Source organism: Sturnus vulgaris, chromosome 16 (genome assembly GCF_052056855.1).
Source record: "Sturnus vulgaris isolate bStuVul1 chromosome 16, bStuVul1.hap1, whole genome shotgun sequence".
Taxonomy (NCBI): Eukaryota; Metazoa; Chordata; class Aves; order Passeriformes; family Sturnidae; genus Sturnus; species Sturnus vulgaris.
The window spans coordinates 570,725-588,423 of NC_142258.1; the positions used below are offsets into that span (position 1 = coordinate 570,725).

The window sequence follows — 17,699 nt, forward strand, 5'->3', positions numbered from 1 at the left end:
CTCGGTGCCCGCGGCCGGGGGGATGCGGGGCTGTGCGCTGCCCGCGGGGGCGGCTCCTCCCGCGGTGCCAGCCACGGGAAGCGGAGGGGACCCGGGGCGGGGATGGCCCGCGGGGTCGGGGCGCGGGTGCGGAGCGCGGGGGGGGCGGAAGCCGCGTCCGGGACCCGCCCCGGCCCCGCTGACTCACGGCGGCCGCGCGGCCCGGCCCGGCCTGGCCTGGCCGGGACATGGGCGGCCCCGGCGAGCCGAGCCCGCGGCGGCTCCGGGGGGCGGCCCGGGGGCTCCGGGGGGCGGCCCGGGGGCTCCAGGGGGCGGCCCGGGGACTGCTGCCGCTGCCGCTGCCGCTGCTGCTGCTGCTGCTGCTGCCGCCGTTCCCGGTACAGGTACGGCCCCGCTGGGAGCGGGGGTGGGACAGCGCTGGGAGACGACAGCGCGGTGGACAGTGCGGGGGACAGTGCGGGGGGACAGCACGGGGGACAGTGCGGGGGGACAGCGCGGTGGACAGTACGGGGGACAGTGCGGGGGGACAGCGCCGGGAGACGACAGCGCGGTGGACAGTGCGGGGGACAGGACGGGGGACAGTGCGGGGAACAGCGCGGAGGACAGCACGGGGACGGTCCGTGCGGGGAACAGCGCGGGGGACAGCACGGGGACGGTCCGTGCGGTGCCCGCGCGGTTCCCGGTGTGAGTCTGTGCTCACGGTGCCCCGCGTGTCCTGCGGGTCCTGGTGCCCCGCGGCCGGGGCAGGTGCGACAGGGACAGGGACAGGAGCCCTCGGGCCGGTGGGTGCGTGCCCGGTGGGTCCGTGGTGCGGGTGACGGGGCCGCGGTGCTGCCGGGGGTCCCATGGGCGGACGCGGGTGGCGTTGGCCGCTGTGCGATGGAGCGCCGGGCTGGCACCGGGGCGAGGGGACCCTGCGGCAGCCGGAGCGGGGGTTGTTCTCCATCCTCATCCCGGCTGTGGCCGGGAGCGGAGCCCCCTTGCCGGGTGCTCTCGGCCCCCTCCTGCCCCGTCCTGCCCGCGGAGCTGCTGCGGTCAGGGTGGTGCCTCGGGAGCCGGATCCAGCTCCTGCAGCTGGTGGCGGTTCAAGTGGATAGGCAGCGTGCCAGGGTGACTTTGGCTTACACGGATGGAGCTGCTGCAGTGAAGGAAGCAGGAGATGCTGGCACCGAGCTCCTGTCTGTGCTCTGTCCCTCTCTATCCATCCTTGGCTGAGCTCGGGGGGAGCCTCGGGAAAGCACGGCTCCTGGGAGCAGCCCAGGGAGCAGCCACATTGCTGGGCTGGGGCTGGGACCAGGGGCAGGGTGGCAGCTCCCAGGATCCAGTGCTCCCAGTTCTGCCCATGGTTGTTTATGGGGAGCAGACCAGGCAGCCTGGCCTTTGCCCAAGTGCCCTGGCACCAAAACACTTGCAGAAGGGATGGAAAAAAACCCAGAACATCGAGGGGGCAGGAGGAGGAGAGCCCTGACAGCTGGGGGGGCTCAGCAGTCTCGGTTTCCCCCGGGCAGGTGGCCACACTGCAAGAGCCCCGTGTCTGCCAGCCTGGCATGTCCCCAGCCAGCAAAAATCCTGCCTGCATGGCCAGAGGGGCTGGAGGAGCCAGAGGGGAGCAGCCCCCTTCCCTGCCTGCTCCACCATGTCCTCTGGGCAAAGCCAGAGCAGGAAAACTCACTCTGACCTCACCTGAAAACTAAGCAAGAAGAAGTGCAAATAAAAGAACTGTGCTGGAGGCATAGAGGTTGGTGTGAGGTGCATTGTGAGGGACGTCCTGTGTGCTCCTGTGCTTTGTTGCAGCTGAAGGAATCTCCTGGCCCTGCCGTGCCACAGCCAGTCTTGTGCTGTCAGGTTCTGCTCTGCAAATGGTCTCAGACTCACGTGTAGGTGCTGGCTGGGCACAGGCTGCTGGCTGGTCCCTGCTCCACAGCCTGGACAGGCCCCCAGGACAGGCTCTGCCAGCTCAGGCTCCCGGAGCAGCGAGGAGACCACAGAGGGGCTGAGCTCCAGGGGTGTCCTTGGGCCTCTCATGCTAATCTGCAGCCAGCCAGGGGCTCAGGCACTGCTGCCAAATCCCTGGCATCAGGGACTGCCAGAGCCATGTGGGTCCCGTGCTGTTTGCCCATCCCTGTTTGCTGACAGGGCGAGGCTGGCATATGTGGCGCTGGCTGAGCTGGCACTCGCTATGCAGACGCCATACGTGGAAGCAGCAGCTCCTCTTCCCAGGTGAATTTGCAATTACTTCCTCAATGTCAGGTAGCTGAAACCTGCAGCTCTGAAGGCCTGGGCAAGCAATCATCCCGTCTCTGGCATGAAAAGTCACCAGACTTGTTTGTTTCTGGAAGGAGCCGATGGTCGGGCTGCTCTTGTCACCTTTAGAAAAGCACCCAGGGTTGTGACTGGGAGCAGCCACTCTGCAGTTCATCCCTCCTGTGGGAAAACTCACTCCAGGGAGAGGAGGGAGAAGGAAAGCTGCTCCAGCCCCAGGATGGCTCTGCTGGGATGTGAGCAGTGCAGGTGGTGCTGGTCACTGAGGGTGCAGCTACCCCAGGAGCTGAGCTGCACAGAGCACCCGGGCTCAGGGATTGTTCCCAAGTCTGGCTGAGCTCTTGAGGATGGTGTGTCTGTCCTAGAGCCTCAAAGGTGGTGCTGTGACTGTCCCAGAAACTCTGCTCTTCATCTCCACACTGGATGGGAACCTCCACGCCGTCAGCAAGAGCACAGGGGACATCAAGTGGACCCTGAAGGACGGTGAGTGGTGACTGGGGGGCATTTGCTTACAGCCTGGCTCCTGGAGCATGCTTGGAGTTTGAGGATGCTCCCCTGGCCTGGCTCTTGCTGGGTGGGCTCTGGGCTGCCAGTGCCTGCAGCCCTGGGGTGTGCTGCCAGCCCCAGCCCCAGGCACAGCTGAGCACAGATCAGCATCTGCCGTTGGTGTCTTTTTTGGCTCTGAAAGGCAAACAGGCTGTGTGGCTGGGCTGGCTGACAGTGCCACCTGGGAAAACACTGGTGTTGTGCTGTCCCACTCACAGGGGCGCTGCTGACGTGGCCTCTCACTCTCTGTTTCAGATCCCATTCTGCAGGTGCCGGTGTATGTGGCAGAGTGAGTGTCATCCCCACAGGCAGCTGGGCAGTGTGGGAGGCTCCCTGAGAGCTGATGGAGCAACAACAGGAAAGGGGAACCACGGAGAAATGAAATGCCCGTGCCATGGCATCACCTTACCCTGACCCTGACGCTGGCACGTGGCACATGGTGATGAGGAGGAGCTGGCCCTTGCTGCAGAGCCAGGGAGCTCTCAGCTCGACTACACACACCAGCATGGAGAGAAATTGAGGGAAATCCCCCTGAAAGCTCAAGGGCAGGCAGGACAGCAGAAGCTCCTTGAGACAGGCAGTGCATCCACCAGCCTGGTGGGTGAGCACTGGGTGGTGGGGAGTCCCAGAACTGACCAGAGTGGGAATTATCTCCTGTCAAATCCAGTGCTGCAGGTGTCCAGGAAAGGTCAAGTCCTAGAGTGACTTACCCTGAGCAAACTGCTAAAGGGGATTCTGTAGTGTGGCCACTCTGTGGCCTTGGAGGTGCTCAGGGCAGGGCGTAGCTCACGTTTTATCCTTCTCTCCTCCTTCCCAGGCCAGCGTTCCTTCCAGACCCCAATGATGGCAGCCTGTATATCCTGGGAGGAAAGAACAAAGAAGGCTTGATGGTCAGTAGGGCTGTGGGCACCCTGTGAGCCCCCGGGGTGCCTGGACTGGAGAGGTGACTCTGGCCCTACACCTGCACACCTGCTGTGTTGCAGAAGCTGCCGTTCACCATCCCAGAGCTGGTGCAGTCGTCGCCGTGCCGCAGCTCGGACGGGGTGCTCTACACTGGTACTGGGGTGCTGGGGTGGGCAGGGGACACTGCTGACCAGGGGCTTCTGGGGCACGGAGGGTGACAGGAGCTCAGCAGGAGCTCCCAGGGACAGGCAGGGCTGTGAGGACTTACAGAGAAGGTATTTTCCTTCTCAGGGAAGAAGCAGGACACCTGGTTCATTGTGGACCCCAAGTCAGGGGAGAAGCAGACCACCCTCTCCACAGAGGCCTGGGATGGTCTGTGCCCATCCAGCCCCTTGCTGTACATCGGCCGGACCCGTAAGCCAGTCCTGTGCCCCCATCGACCACCCGGTGCAGGAATGGGGCACTGGAGGTGACCTCGTGCCCTGCTCCTGTCCCCAGAGTACGTCATCACCATGTATGACACCAAGTCACGGGAGCTGCGCTGGAATGCCACCTTCTCCGAGTACTCAGCCCCGCTCTGTGAGGAGTCCTACCACTACAGTGAGTGGAGCTGCAGCAGCCATGGCACCCAGCTCCCCAGGGCCCACTCCCAGCAGGGCTCTGGGGTGACAGTGCCAGGGTCAGCACCTCTCAGCTGTGCCCCTTGCTGGAGGCACAGAACTGGGGGTGACCAGAGGAGACACAGCCCAGCTGCTGCATCCCTCATCCCTCTTGCTCTCTCCAGAAATGGCCCACTTAGCCTCAAGCGGGGACGGGCTGGTGGTGACCCTGGACAAGGAGAGCGGGGAGGTCCTGTGGGCACAGAACTACGGCTCACCTGTGGTTGGCATCTACCTGTGGCACCAGGACAGCCTGCGCCGCCTCCCCCACCTCAACCTGGCCATGGAGACCCTGCGCTACCTGACCTTCCAGTCACAGGACATCCATGTCCTCAAGTGGAGCTACCAGTCCGTCAAGGACTTCGCTGCCACCAAGACCCAGCTGCTGTATGTGGCTCCTGAGTGGTGGCAGCCCGTGGCATTCGTGGCTGAACTCTGATCCATGATGGATGGAAGGTGATGCTTGTCCTTGTCCCGCAGGCCAGCGCTCTACGTGGGAAAGCACGCAGCCAGTTTCTATGCCGTGACCTCCCTGGTGCATGGCAGCGTGGCACTGGTGGTGAGTGTCCCCACTGCCCTGCCAGGGCTGAGCCACCACGGGCATGTCCGGCCGTGCAGTGCCCCACGAGCTGCCACGTCCCCAGCCCCAGGGCATCACGCTGGCCAGGATCGACGGCCCCACCACAGACGACGTGACCATGAGGGAGTCCGGGGAGTGTGAAATCACACCCAGCACCAACGTCAAGTACCCGCAGGGCAGCATCACCTCACTTCACAACCAGTGGCTCCTCATAGGTGCGGACCCGTGGTGGGCACAGACTGACCCAGTCCTGGCTCCAGACAGTGCCCGCAGGGAACAACCAGAGCTGCTGCTGTGCTTTAGGGGCAATAGCCCAACCTGCTGTGCCTGGTGGGGTGAATGGGATTAAGGTTGAGTCATCTCGGGCTGTGGTGACACTGGCTTGGGACTCCTTTCAGCCTGTCTTTGTCCCCTCCCCAGGAGTGACTGCTGGCATCCCGTGCGGGGGTGGGCAGGAACCCTTTAAATCAGGGCTCACAGTTACCCATGCTGGGGCCCCATGAGAAGCAACCCCCCTACTTCAGGAGAGCCAGGGCTGCTGGCAAGGGATGGATGCTGAAACCAAGAGGTGAACTGAGGATTATCTGTTCCCCTCCTGCCACAGGGCACCATGAGTTGCCTCCCGTGGTCCACACCACGATGCTGCGAGCCTTCCCAGAGAACCTGAGAAAAACCACGGAAACCATCATCCCCAGGGCTCCTCCCAGCAGGACTGTGTTTGATGATGTGAGTGGTGAAGGGTGCTGGGTCACTGAAGGGGCTGTGCTGCTTGGGGTGGGCACTGAGTCCCCAGCATGGGCTAGGACAGGAAGGAAGACCCAAACCCAAGTGCTCTGTGGTCTGTGCCTCTTGTGTCACCCAGCCCTGCGTGTGTGTTGCAGTTCCTGGCCCCGAGCAGCCCAGAGGAGCCACCTTTCCCCAGCGAGAGGCAGATCCAGCCAGACCCCACGCCGGGGGAGCAGCTGGAGGTGTATCCCGAGTCTGGCACCTGGGACCTGCTGATGGCCGGCATCGGCACAGCTCTGCTGGGCGGGGGAATCCTGGTGCTGCTGCTCACAGTGAGTGCTGCTGGTGGAGGGAGGGGGACAGCAGAGCCCCAGCGTGGCTCCAGGTGTGCAGCTGAGTATTCCCGTGGTTTGTGTTCCAGAAACTGCAGCGGCAGCATGCAGCACAGCAGCAGCAGCTGGAGGAGCAGATACAGCTCCTGCAGCAGCAGCAGGAGATGCTGCACCCGGGCCGAGCCTCCAGGGAGGGCATCCCTGAGGAGCCCAGGGAGCTGGAGCTGAGCCAGGGAAGTGCAGCAGAGCTCTCACAGAGCTCCAGCCCCTCAGCCTGCCCGAAGGACCCGGCTAACGGGACACTCAGCCCAGCGCCAGCTGTCCCAGAGGCTGCTGAAGGTGGGTGCAGGGGGAATGGGCAGGCTCTGGGGGCTTCTGCTCAGAGATGCCAGCACCCAGAGCAGGTGCAGGGATGTCCACAGTTGAGAGGGCTGCAGCCCACCCAGGATGGTAGGAGGTGGCAGATCTGCTGCTGAATAAGCATGGGCTACTTAAGAGTAGGGCCCAAGAAATGGCCAGATGAATAGAGAAACAGGTGTCTTCCATAAAGAACTAATGTTCAGACGATGAAGACAGCTGTCTTCTCTTCCTTGCAGATGCAGAACCAGACCTGGTTGTAGTTGGGAAAGTTTCTTTTAACCCCAAAGACGTGCTGGGCCATGGAGCTGGAGGAACCTTTGTCTTCAGGTGGGTGACACTGGGTCCATGCCCCCACTCTGCTCCCATTCTCCCTGGGAGCCACAGTGCCCAGGCTGGTGGCCACTGGTTCAGGGACTTCGGAGAACAACTCACCACCTCCACCTTCTTCTGGTCCTCATCCCACCCATCCTGGGGCTGGTCCTGTGGCCCTCATTAACCAGGCACTGGGTACTCAGGGCAGGTCCCCCTTGTACCCCCTCCCTGTCTGCCTGCACCTGCTCTGCCCCTCACACAGTTCCTAGGCTCTGGCTGAGCCCCTTTTCCAGCACTGAACTCTGTAAAAACTGAGGGATGTCATTTTCCTACCCAACTGAGACCCTCCAGCTCCCAGCTGGCACTGGGGAAGATCTTTTCCCGTCGGTGATGTGACAAGGCTTTGGGGTCACAGCAGAGTGCTCTATGAGGACCCTGTGGGTGAGCCCCAGCACTGCCACACACGGACACACAGGGACTCTGCACAGGGGGCAGTTCGAGGGCCGGAACGTGGCCGTGAAGCGTCTCCTGCCCCAGTGTGTGCACCTGCTGGACCGGGAGGTGCAGCTGCTCCGCGAGTCGGACGAGCACCCCCACGTCGTGCGCTACTTCTGCACGGAGAGGGACCGGCAGTTCCACTACATCGCCATCGAGCTGTGCTCTGCCACCCTGCAGGAGGTGAGCCGGGCACGGGGTGCTGCTGCACCCACCCCGAGCCCTGGGAACACCAGCCTTGGGCACAAACAGCCTCTGCAGGGCTCTTTTCTGTCACCCCCATCACACTGGGGTGAGGTGTCTCTCCAGCCAGCTTTGCCAGTAAATCAGGCTTAGTTCCTCTCCTTCTGTGTGGTTCCAGTACGTGGAGAGCCCCAGCTTTGACCGCCGAGGGCTGGACCCGGTGTCCGTGCTGCGTCAGACCATGTCTGGGCTGGCCCACCTGCACTCCCTCAGCATCGGTGAGGGCCGGCAGTCCCCCTGCAGCCTCTCCTCAGGGGCTGCTGCGGGGTTTGGGCAGCATTTGTTGGGGTTTGAGCAGTAGCTGTAGCCCGTGGGGCTGTGGCAGAGCCCTGTTGGCTCCAGCCCTGCCAGTTGACACCACACACTCTCACTTCCAGTGCACCGTGACCTGAAGCCCTGTAACATCCTCATCTCTGTCCCAAATCGCCACGGGCAGATCCGTGCTGTCATCTCCGACTTCGGCCTCTGCAAGAAGCTCCAGGGGGGACGACAGAGCTTCAGCCTCCGCTCTGGGATCCCCGGCACTGAGGGCTGGATCGCGCCCGAGGTGCTGCAGGAGGCCCCGAAGGAGAACCCTGTCAGTGAGCCATGGCCACCCCCACCCTGGGTGCTCCGTGGGCACATTGTGACAGTGTCCCCCATGCTGGCAGTGGCCTCAGGTCACGCTGCTGGGGTGCACAGTTGAGAGCTCCACGAGCCAGAGCCAGCCCAGACACAGGCACTGTGCTCCTTGCCAGGGCTGTCCCCATGCCCCTGCCCTTGGGGGACAGTGCCCAACTGTGTTCAGCACAGGTGTCTCACTAGGCTCCAGTCTCAGAAATTCGGGGTGGGGAGGTTGGAGCGGCTGTGAGTTGCTGTCAATGTCACACTTCTGCTCTCTTCAGAATTGGGAATCTCATTCCCACTGGGAGCAGCTGCTGTATTGATCTTGATCATGGCAATGCTGGGGGGACAGCAGCAATCCCTGCATATCCTCTGGGCTGTGGAGTCCTGAATTCTGGCCGTGCCTCTGGAATCTCCTTCTCTGTTGGGGACTTGGGGTGATGGGGCTCCCTAACCTCGGGTAGCAGAGCAGGAGCCCCTGTGATGATTTTCCTGCAGCTCTGCAGCCAACGACCAATTGTCACAAAAAAAGGACAGAAAAGTGTGAGGGAAATGTTTCCTCTCCCTCTGCCTGAGGGTCCCACGTGCCCCTGTGTTTTGCAGACCAGTGCTGTGGACATCTTCTCAGCTGGGTGTGTGTTCTACTACGTGTTGTCGGGGGGACAGCACCCCTTTGGGGACAGCCTGCGGCGCCAGGCCAACATTCTGGCAGGCTCCTACCAGCTGAGCTGCCTGCAGGAGGAGGCTCACGGTGAGACCCCTCCCCAGGGGCAGAACACTGCAGAGAGGCTCCTGGTCCTGGTGCAGGGGTGAGCTTTTTGCTGTTTTGTTTCATCCCCAGACAAACTCGTTGCAAGGGAGCTGATTGTGGCCATGATCAGCTCTGAGCCCCAGCGCCGGCCCTCAGCCCGTGTGGTCCTTGTGCATCCCTTTTTCTGGAGTCAGGAGAAGCAGCTGCAGTTCTTCCAGGTGAGCCTGTGCTGTCCCACTGGCAGTGAACACAGGTGTGCACTGAGAAAGGTGCTGGGAACTGCTGCATTTAGGTCAACATGCTCATTGTGGGCTGCTCTTAGGAGGGGTGGGGGGGTCCCTGGTTGTATGTCCCACCTCGTGCAGAGCAAGGGCAGTGCCATACCCACCCTGTCCCCACTCGGGCACACAGGACGTCAGTGACCGTGTGGAGAAGGAGCCAGCCGAGGGACCCATCGTCTCAGCCCTGGAATCGGGGGGACGGGCGGTGGTGAGGACCAACTGGAGGATGCACATCTCCCTCCCACTGCAGATGGGTGAGCATGGGGTGGGGCAGGCTCATCATCCAGTGAAGCAGCTAGGGACTGGGGCTCCAAGGGCTGCTGCTTTTACTGGCCAGCAGGCACCTGCTTGTGCCCAGGAGCTGAAAAGCAGGGCAGGTAAAGGTGGGAGGCCACAGTGGAGCAGGGCTGGGGCTTGCACTGCAGGGGCTGTGGCTGCCCCTTGGCCCAGCTGTGTCCCCCCTCACTCTGTGTCTCTCCTGCTGTCCCCAGACCTGAGGAAGTTCCGCACCTACAAGGGGGGGTCAGTGCGTGACCTGCTGCGAGCCATGAGGAACAAGGTACGGCCACCAGCTGCCCCGTGGCCCTGCCACCTCCACTGTCCCCGTCCTGTCTCACCCGCCCCTCTCTCCTGCAGAAGCACCACTACCACGAGCTGCCGGCCGATGTCCGGGTGGCGTTGGGCTCTGTCCCCGAGGGCTTTGTGCAGTACTTCACCTCCCGCTTCCCCCGGCTGCTGCTGCACACGCACGGGGCCATGCGGCTCTGTGCCCACGAGCGCATCTTCCACTCCTACTACTGCCAGGGCCTGAGGGGCGACGGCGCCTGAGCGGCCACGGTCCTGCCAGGAGGGCACCATGGCTGTCCCGGGCCCTGTCCTTCCATGGCTCCTGCCAGGAGGGCACCATGGCTGTCCCGGGCCCTGTCCTTCCATGGCTCCTGCCAGGAGGGCACCATGGCTGTCCCGGGCCCTGTCCTTCCATGGCTCCTGCCAGGAGGGCACCATGGCTGTCCCGGGCCCTGTCCTTCCATGGCTCCTGCCAGGAGGGCACCATGACTGTCCCGGGCCCTGTCCTTCCATGGCTCCTGCCAGGAGGGCACCATGGCTGTCCCGGGCCCTGTCCTTCCATGGCTCCTGCCAGGAGGGCACCATGGCTGCCCCGGGCCCTGTCCTTCCATGGCTCCTGCCAGGAGGGCACCGTGGCTGTCCCGGGCCCTGTCTTGGTGTCCTTCCTTGGTAGCCTTCCTCAAGGCACCCACCTTTGCAAACACAGTCAGACTCAGGTGTGGAGCATTTGGGTCAGAAAATGACATCTTGGGTGGACACAGTGCTTGGAGAAGAAAGAGGAAAATGTGTTTTCCCAGGGACAGCCACAGCCAGGCCCTGGCACAGCAATGCCCTCAGGCTGGTGTTGGTCCCAGGGGGACATTCACCAGGGACAGGAGGCTTTGTCCTGGATTCTCTCCTGTACCTGGAACTGCAACTCCTTGAGCTGAGACCAGGCCCAGGCCCGTCCAGGCTCTGGAACTGCCCCCTCAGCCCCAGCCAGGGCTGTGCTCAGCCAGGCCTGGCCCAGCAGCCACCCTGGGCTGGGATCTGCCCATGGCAGCCGGGCTGTGAGGGCACAGTCCCCTCAGTGAAGCTGTGACTGTCAGCTGGGCTCACAAGGCCTTCTCCCATCGGGTCCTGTACCTCTGCCAGGCCTGAGCCCCTGAGCAGGTGGCACAGCAGTGCAGAATGTTGTCTCTGAGCACAAAGGAGGGGATTCCTTTCCCCTGGGCTCCTTCCCTCAAAGACAAGCCTCTCCTGCTGCCCAGGGCTGGTAGCCCATGGGTGCTGTGGTTCATGGCAGCCCCATGGGCATGTGTACTCTGCGAGCTAGCCTCCAGCACCAGCTGAGCCCCTGGGCAGCAAACTTTCTCTGGGGAGCAACAATAATTTTGTACAGTCTGATTCCTGTGGGGTATGGGATTTTGTTACACAGGTAACAAGGTTTGTACCAGGTTTCTTTTCAGAATATATTTATATAAAATGTTATAAAAACTAAAAAATAAAAACTAAAAAGGTTTTCCTGCTTAAAAACAAACTGGCCTGAGAGCACCTCTGGTTGCTAGCAGGGAGCAGTGGTAGGAGAACAACACAGGCACGGCCCTGGGCGCCTGCAAGACTGCTGCCTGAGAAGACTTGTGTTGATTCTTTAGCCATAATTAGTTATGGAGCCAAGGAAGAGGCAAGCCTAAGCACAGTACAAGGCTGTCAGTAAGGCTAAGAGGATGCCTCATTCAGAGGGGAAGCCAGAGAGGTGCTTTCCCCCCTCTCAGCAAGGCAAAGGGAAGTGAAACAGCCTGGATGGTGTGTAAAACAATTTTTATTCAAGTTATGCAATATACAAAAGTTGAGGTTTCATGGAGTTTCAGTATTAAAGAGCCAATTGCTCAGTCTCACACTGGGCTTGTTCCATAGCTTACCTGAGCTTCTGCCAGAGGAAACGAAGCCCAGAGCACGGGCACAGCCGTGCACAGATACCTCAGGTGACAGCTCTGCTCTCTCAGGAGCAGGCCCAGGCACCTCAAAACCAGAGGGCCGGGTTGGAGCTGCGCTTTTGGCTTCGGGAAATTAGAATAACAGACTAGGTAGGGAATTAAAAATAGGCTTTGTTAGGAGCGGGAAGCAAGAAACCTTTGGGCACCAGTCAGAGTGAACAACACCCATTCATTCCCACAGCAGCAGGGGCTTCCTTGTGGCAACGAGCCCAGACCCAGGAGCGGGAGCCCAGCATGGCCACGGGAGGGAAGCTCCCAGCCCTGTCCCTGCACAACTGGGCAGTTTGGCACAGATGTTGAGTCCGACAAGAGCGAGGTCTAGGTGGAAGATTTCGTGCGGCCTGAGGCAGACTTGGAGCTGAGGAGTTTCTCCACCATGGTGCGGGCGTAGCGCAGGCGGCTGGCCAGCTCCCGGCAGCAGCCGTGCTCCTCCAGCAGGCTCAGCCGGTACGTGCGGAAGTCCCGTTTCTCATCGATGTATGTGACAGCAGCCATGAGAGGGCACAGGATCACCTTGGTGTGGTCCTGGGGGAGAGAACACACGGTCACTGAGCACTGTGCTGCTCCTTGGGGCAGTGTTTCCTCTGGATGAGCCGTGTGGGCAGCACCCGGGGTGTGTGACAAGGTCCTGCTGCAAAATTCCTTCAGAATGCAGCAAAGGGCAACAGCTGAGTGCAGCCCATCATGAGTGAGGGGAGTCTGGGGACCTCAGATACCAGCACAGAGCTCCCAGTGCTGAGCTCCCTGGGCAAAGCCTTAGCTCAGGTCATTCCCTGCTGCCACCATCCGAGCAGCACCACGTGCAGCCAGAGCCCTGGCCCTGGAGGAGCCTCACCTGGAAGAAGTTGATCTGCACGGTGCCGTTGCTGAGGTGCAGGATGATGGCACTGCGGGTCCGGAACCAGGTGCACAGGTAGGGCAGTCGGGCCAGCTCGTCCCCTTCCCGCGGCGTGATGTTCGCCCCCGCCTTCAGCAAGTGCTCACTCATGTAATTCCGGAAATACTTCAGTAGTGTTATCTGCACAAGGGATGGGCTGTGAGGGGCTGAGAGTGATCCCAGGCACGGGGGGGGCACAGGGACTGCCACCACAGTCCCCGACCCTCCTTATGTCTTTCAGAGCTTGAGGTGTCACTGCAAAAACTTGTGGAAATCCTCAAAGTTAACTCAGACTGTCACACATCAGACTGGCTTTGCTTTGGTATGTGCAAGTCATGTGAGCACTTAAATTTCTGTGAAACTGCTCATAAATGAGCCTCAGGTAGCACTCAGAGCTGCCAGTGTCTGTCCTTGGGACCATGTGTCACCAGCTAGAGGAAGCCTGCAGAGTACCAGTGACCTCCAATTATAAGCGTTTCCTCCTGGAACCCGCCCTGCCATCACAGCCTAAGGCTGGCAGGAGTCTCACCACCCCCCAGCCAGGGCTCCTGTCCCCAGGACTGACCTTCTTGTTGAGGGCAGAGGGGTAGGACCTCACAGTGAAGTAGGACTCAGTGTTGTTCTGCTCGATGTACTGTAGGTTATCCCCATCGTTGTACATGATGAGACGAGTGGAGTCATTGAAGAGAACTCCAACACTGTTGTCACAGAGCTGGTAACCTGCCCAGAAGGGACCCCATGAGGCCTCCAATCTCAGGAGACCACCGGTGGTGGGAAGTACCAAGGCAGATGGTTTGTCACACAGGGACTCCCTAACAGCCACCCCACCAAATCCCTGCCAGGTCTCCTCTTTGGGGAGGTCTGGGTGGCACTTTTCCACCTCTGGATTTGTCATCTCCGTTTTTGCATCAGCTGCTACAGAAACAGCCTCTGCAGCCACCATGGGACCCTGTGCAGGCTGGGAAGAGCTTGGTCACCTCATGCACAGGCACTAATGTCCACCTTAGAGTGGCCAGGGCTGATGGGCAGTGACCACTGCTCTGGATTCCCAGGGTACTTGGTAAGATTCCTGGCAGTGGTCTTGGACTGGTGAATAACTGTCCACACTGGAATATGGTGATTAAAAACCCAGACCTAGGAAATGCCCCAACCCAGGCTTCTCCCAGCCCCCTCAGACACCAGGAAAGCCTGGAGCATTTACCACTTGTAGTATTTACCTAGTCCATATTTATCTGAGTAGTCCACCCATTTGCTAACCCAGAAGATGGGGATGCAGGCTGGGTCCTCAGCTTCTTCTGCAGGAAGAGAAGAGCTTGTTAGGAGACATTTCCTACAGCCTGTGCACCCCTCGAGGCCCGTGGGCTGCCCCAGGCTCACCTTGCCTCACTGCTACTCTCTCGGAGGGCTTGGCTGCGTTGACTGCAGTCAGCTGCTGCAGCATGTCAGCCAAGTGGCAGCTGACAGTATCTCCCACCTCCCGCAGCCCCGCTGCTTCCTCCTTGTCCGGCAAGGGCTCCTGGGCAGGGCTGTCCAGTCCTGGGCCAGAGAGAGAAGAGTGAGAGCTGTGAGCAGGGAGAGGTTTCCAAAGACACCAGACTGACAGCCTACCCTAGATAGAGATAACACCTGACACAGAACAGAGCAGGTTGGAAGGAACCTGGTGGGGCATGTGGTCCCACTTCCCTGCTCCAGCAGGGTGATTCCAGAGCACAGGACGTGTTTAGAAGATTCTGGAATATCTCCAGTGAGGGAGACCCCACACACCCTCTCTAGACAATCTGTTCAGCACTCAGGCACTGCACAGGAAAGGTCTTCCTCCTGTTCTGATGGAACTTCTGGGCATCAGTTTGAGCCCATTACAGAGCTGAAGTGAATGTAGTGCTTTACCCTGGGCAGAGCAAGGACAGCCCCCTCACCCACAAACGCTCTGAGAGTTTCCATAAGGATCAGGAGATGATGTGAGCAGGCACTCTGAAGGTTGTGGGTGCTGCTGGAGGCCAGGCAGGCTCTGCCCAGCCCAGCCTCACCTGGGCACCCACACCTACCTTTATTGAGGGCGGTCAGAGGCTTGCGCCCGCCCAGCTCCATCCCGCTGGGGGCCAGGGAGAAGCGGGGAGCGATGGTGAGGCAGCTGGTGGGCAGGCGGCCAGGGAGGTACCCTGAGGTGAAGAACTCGTCGTTCAGCAGCTCGTCAATGGTCGGGCGTGTGGCAGGGTCAGACCTCAGCATCTTCTGGATGAGGTTTGCAGCCACAGGGTTGATGTGCTGAGGGGACAGGTGGAGATTAGGGACTGGGCAGGGGACAACATGCACTAGTGACAAATGAACAGAGGGTTTACAACCCAGGGAAGCTCCACTTGAGCAGAGCTCCAGTGCTGCATCAGGCACGTAAGGGACAAGCCTGGGGAAGCAGCACAGAGGGGTGGGGGTAGCACAGAGAACTGGCTCCTAACGGCACCCAAAACCTGAGGTCAACTGATATGAGCAACATCAACTCATCAGCAGTGGCATGAGCTGGGGACCTGGCCCAGACCTCATGGACTTGCCCACGTCCATTCATCCCCACATGCCAACAGCCCAGCTCAGATTTTTGCTGGATCAGGGGGCAGGGAGCTGCTGGCTCCCCACGAGGTCCACACCACCCCAGCCCGAACCAGCCCCTGCCCTGCTGTGTGAGAGCCCACAGAGCACCAGACACAGAGGCTGCAGCAGGAGGCTGAGCCAGCAGCACTGAGAGCCAAACAGATCCTCCATGGGAAGCAGCATACCTTGGGAATGGTGTACTCGTTCTTCTTGATCCGGAGGTACGTATCCTTTAGACAAGAAGTCTCAAAAGGCGGTTTCCCCACCAGAAGAGTGTACCTGGGCATTCGCAGACAAAAGGGCGTCAGTTTTGCAAAAGAGACTCACATTGTGCATAGAAGCAACCACGTCCTAAGCACACCCAGGGGCTTTCCTGGCAGAGGGAACACACTTGGCATTAGACACACTGACAGCTATGTGTACTGTGCCTGGATCCTGTCCCCTGGCCAAGGAAGCTGTGATCTAGCACCCTGCAGAGAAAGTTTCAGTTAGGGAAGGTCGGGAGCTACCTGGCAGCAGGACTCAGCACTGTGGGGACAGTGACCTGAAGCTCTGGATCACACTGAAGCTCAGGGGTGTCAAGGAGACCAGAACTACAGGGATTGCCCGTCTCCATGACCTCTGAAAGGCAATTTAACTCACATGATGCAGCCAATGGACCAGATGTCCACCTCGAAGCTGTGCCCCTTCTTGCCCAGCACTTCTGGGGCGATGTAGTTGGGTGTCCCACACAGGGTCTTCTTGCGTTCCCCATCGTACTCTACCTTGGTGGCCAGGCCAAAGTCACCTGGAGGGACAGGGAAGATGGGATATGACCAAGATGTCCTGGCTGGTTGGTCCCTGGGCTGGGGTCCCGGCCACTTACCGATCTTCACCTCCATGTCGTCGCTGAGGAAGAGGTTGCCCAGCTTAAGGTCGCGGTGAATGACTCGGTGGCTGTGCAGGTACTGGCAGCCCAGGATGGTCTGGCGGAGGTAGTACCGCACCTCGGGCTCGCTCAGCGCCTTCCGCCGCTTGTGCAGCTCCAGCAGAGACTGCGGGAGACGGTGGGTCAGTACCGGGACAGGGGGTGCAGGACGCGGGGAAAGGGACAGCCAGCACCCAGGGGACACCGACACCCGCCCCCCAATCCTCACCCTGCGGCGGCAGAGCTCCAGCACCACGTAGACAAAGTCGTCGTCCTCGAAGAAGCCCTGGAAGCCGACGACGTGGCGGTGGGAGAGGCTGCGGTGGATGGCGATCTCCATGGACATCTTCTCCTTCTGGTGCGGCTTCACCAGCAGCGACTTGGGCACCACCTTGCCCGCGAACACCTCCCGGCTCTCGGCCTCGGCCAGCTCGTAGCACCGCGCGAAGCCACCCTTGCCCAGGAACCGCCCGCGCACGAAGCTGCGCTGGGTGCGGGGGTCCACGAGCACCTTGGGCACCTCCTTCCCCGCCGCTGCCGCCGCCGCCCGGGCCGGCTCCGCGCGGAGCGGCTCCACCAGCGCCGCCGGCCGCGCCGCCTTCCCGCCCGGCGCGTTCATGGTGTGGCCGCGCGGAGCTGCGCTGGGGGACCGGCGGGGCCCGGCGCCCTGGACCGAAACAGCGAGAGCCGGGGGAGCGGCAGGGGCCGGGAGAGCACTGGGTGCCGGTGCCTGTGCCGAAGCAGCGGCGGGTCCCGGTGCCGAGGGAGCGGTGGATCCCGGTGCCTGTGCAGCGGCGGGTGTCGGGCCACTGTGCCACAGCAGCGGCGGATGCCGGTGCCGGAGGAGCGGTGGTTCCCGGTGTCCGTACGTAAGCAGCGGCCGGTCCCTGTATCGAAGCAGCGGCAGGTCCCGGTGCAGGAGCGGGTCGCTGTGTCTGTGCAGCGGCGGGTACCGGTGCCTGTGCAGGAGCGGGTCGCTGTGTCTGTGCAGCGGCAGGTCCCAGTGCCTGTGCGGGAGCGGGTGCCGGAGGAGCGGCGGGCCCGGGCTGAGCTCGGCTGGCTCTGTCGGTCCGGCCGCGATTCAAAGGCGGCGCCGGGGCCGTTACCGCGCGCGGCCGCTCCCCATTGGCTGCACGATTTAAAATCCACGCGGCGCGCGGGGCACCATGGGAGCTGAGCGAGACACGCGCGGCGGGGGCGGGGCCGGGCGGGCTCGGACACGCCCCCCCGGGGCGGGCGGGGCCGTGCGCGCGCGTCGGCGGCGGTTGGCTGCGCGAGGCGCGCTCCCGCTGGCGGGCCCCGGTGCGAGCGCGGCCCCGCGGGACCCCCCGCGCGCGGGCACGAGGCGCTCCCTCAGGGACAGTCTCCCGGGATCTGCAGCCGGTGTGGATCCTCCCGGGACAGGCACTGCGGCGGCACCGCCCGCTCCCCGCGGCCCTCATGTCCTGCCGGTTCCCGGCGGGATTCCCGAGGGGGCCCAAGAACGGCGCTTTGGGCTGGTTTTTAAAACGTGGACACCCCCCAGCCCTGCTGCCCCTCGGGTGACAGGGTGGCAGTTCTGGGGGGCTGTCCTTGACCCCACTGCCCCTTGTCCCTCCTCACCCCACAGACACGCTGCCCACAGACCCTGCCCCAGGAGTCTCTCAGCGCTGCCTCCTGGGCCCCACTTGCCAAGAGAAGTGACCGTGGGATGTCCCCATGCCTTAATGAAAAATAACCCAAAACCACACGGAACC

At 61.8% G+C, this 17,699-nt stretch overlaps 2 protein-coding genes across 2 annotated transcripts; one reads left to right on the forward strand and one right to left on the reverse strand.

The window, feature by feature from the left end:
• The first annotated feature begins 227 nt into the window (after nucleotides 1–227).
• Nucleotides 228–11,123, forward strand: ERN2 (endoplasmic reticulum to nucleus signaling 2). Its single transcript, XM_014886401.2, has 22 exons — nucleotides 228–383; nucleotides 2,628–2,745; nucleotides 3,064–3,097; nucleotides 3,626–3,698; nucleotides 3,792–3,864; nucleotides 4,003–4,125; nucleotides 4,210–4,311; nucleotides 4,496–4,757; nucleotides 4,851–4,929; nucleotides 5,015–5,165; nucleotides 5,555–5,676; nucleotides 5,832–6,008; nucleotides 6,098–6,347; nucleotides 6,605–6,695; nucleotides 7,169–7,358; nucleotides 7,537–7,636; nucleotides 7,796–7,995; nucleotides 8,625–8,772; nucleotides 8,863–8,990; nucleotides 9,184–9,307; nucleotides 9,545–9,612; nucleotides 9,690–11,123. Exons 1-22 carry the CDS (start codon nucleotides 228–230, stop codon nucleotides 9,879–9,881), a joined length of 2,961 nt encoding a protein of 986 aa, XP_014741887.2. The 3' UTR covers nucleotides 9,882–11,123.
• Nucleotides 11,124–11,354: 231 nt separating this feature from the next.
• On the reverse strand, nucleotides 11,355–17,056 carry PLK1 (polo like kinase 1). Its single transcript, XM_014886402.2, has 10 exons — nucleotides 16,193–17,056; nucleotides 15,922–16,090; nucleotides 15,699–15,843; nucleotides 15,242–15,335; nucleotides 14,519–14,738; nucleotides 13,851–14,009; nucleotides 13,691–13,768; nucleotides 13,039–13,193; nucleotides 12,432–12,614; nucleotides 11,355–12,121 (listed from the first exon to the last, which is right to left on the reverse strand). The coding sequence occupies exons 1-10, from the start codon at nucleotides 16,580–16,582 to the stop codon at nucleotides 11,915–11,917; spliced, it is 1,800 nt and encodes a 599-aa protein (XP_014741888.2). The 5' UTR covers nucleotides 16,583–17,056; the 3' UTR covers nucleotides 11,355–11,914.
• Between the last annotated feature and the right edge of the window lie 643 nt (nucleotides 17,057–17,699).

Coding starts and splice junctions, on each gene's coding strand:
- PLK1 (XM_014886402.2), bottom strand. CDS start 16,582: ATGAACGCGCCGGGCGGGAAGGCGGCGCGGCCGGCGGCGCTGGTGGAG. Junction 16,091..16,192: donor TGGAGCTCTGCCGCCGCAGG/GTGAGGATTGGG, acceptor CGTCTCCCGCAG/TCTCTGCTGGAGCTGCACAA. Junction 12,122..12,431: donor TGCAGATCAACTTCTTCCAG/GTGAGGCTCCTC, acceptor TCTCTCCCCCAG/GACCACACCAAGGTGATCCT.
- ERN2 (XM_014886401.2), top strand. CDS start 228: ATGGGCGGCCCCGGCGAGCCGAGCCCGCGGCGGCTCCGGGGGGCGGCC. Junction 5,166..5,554: donor CAACCAGTGGCTCCTCATAG/GTGCGGACCCGT, acceptor CTCCTGCCACAG/GGCACCATGAGTTGCCTCCC. Junction 6,696..7,168: donor GGAGGAACCTTTGTCTTCAG/GTGGGTGACACT, acceptor GACTCTGCACAG/GGGGCAGTTCGAGGGCCGGA.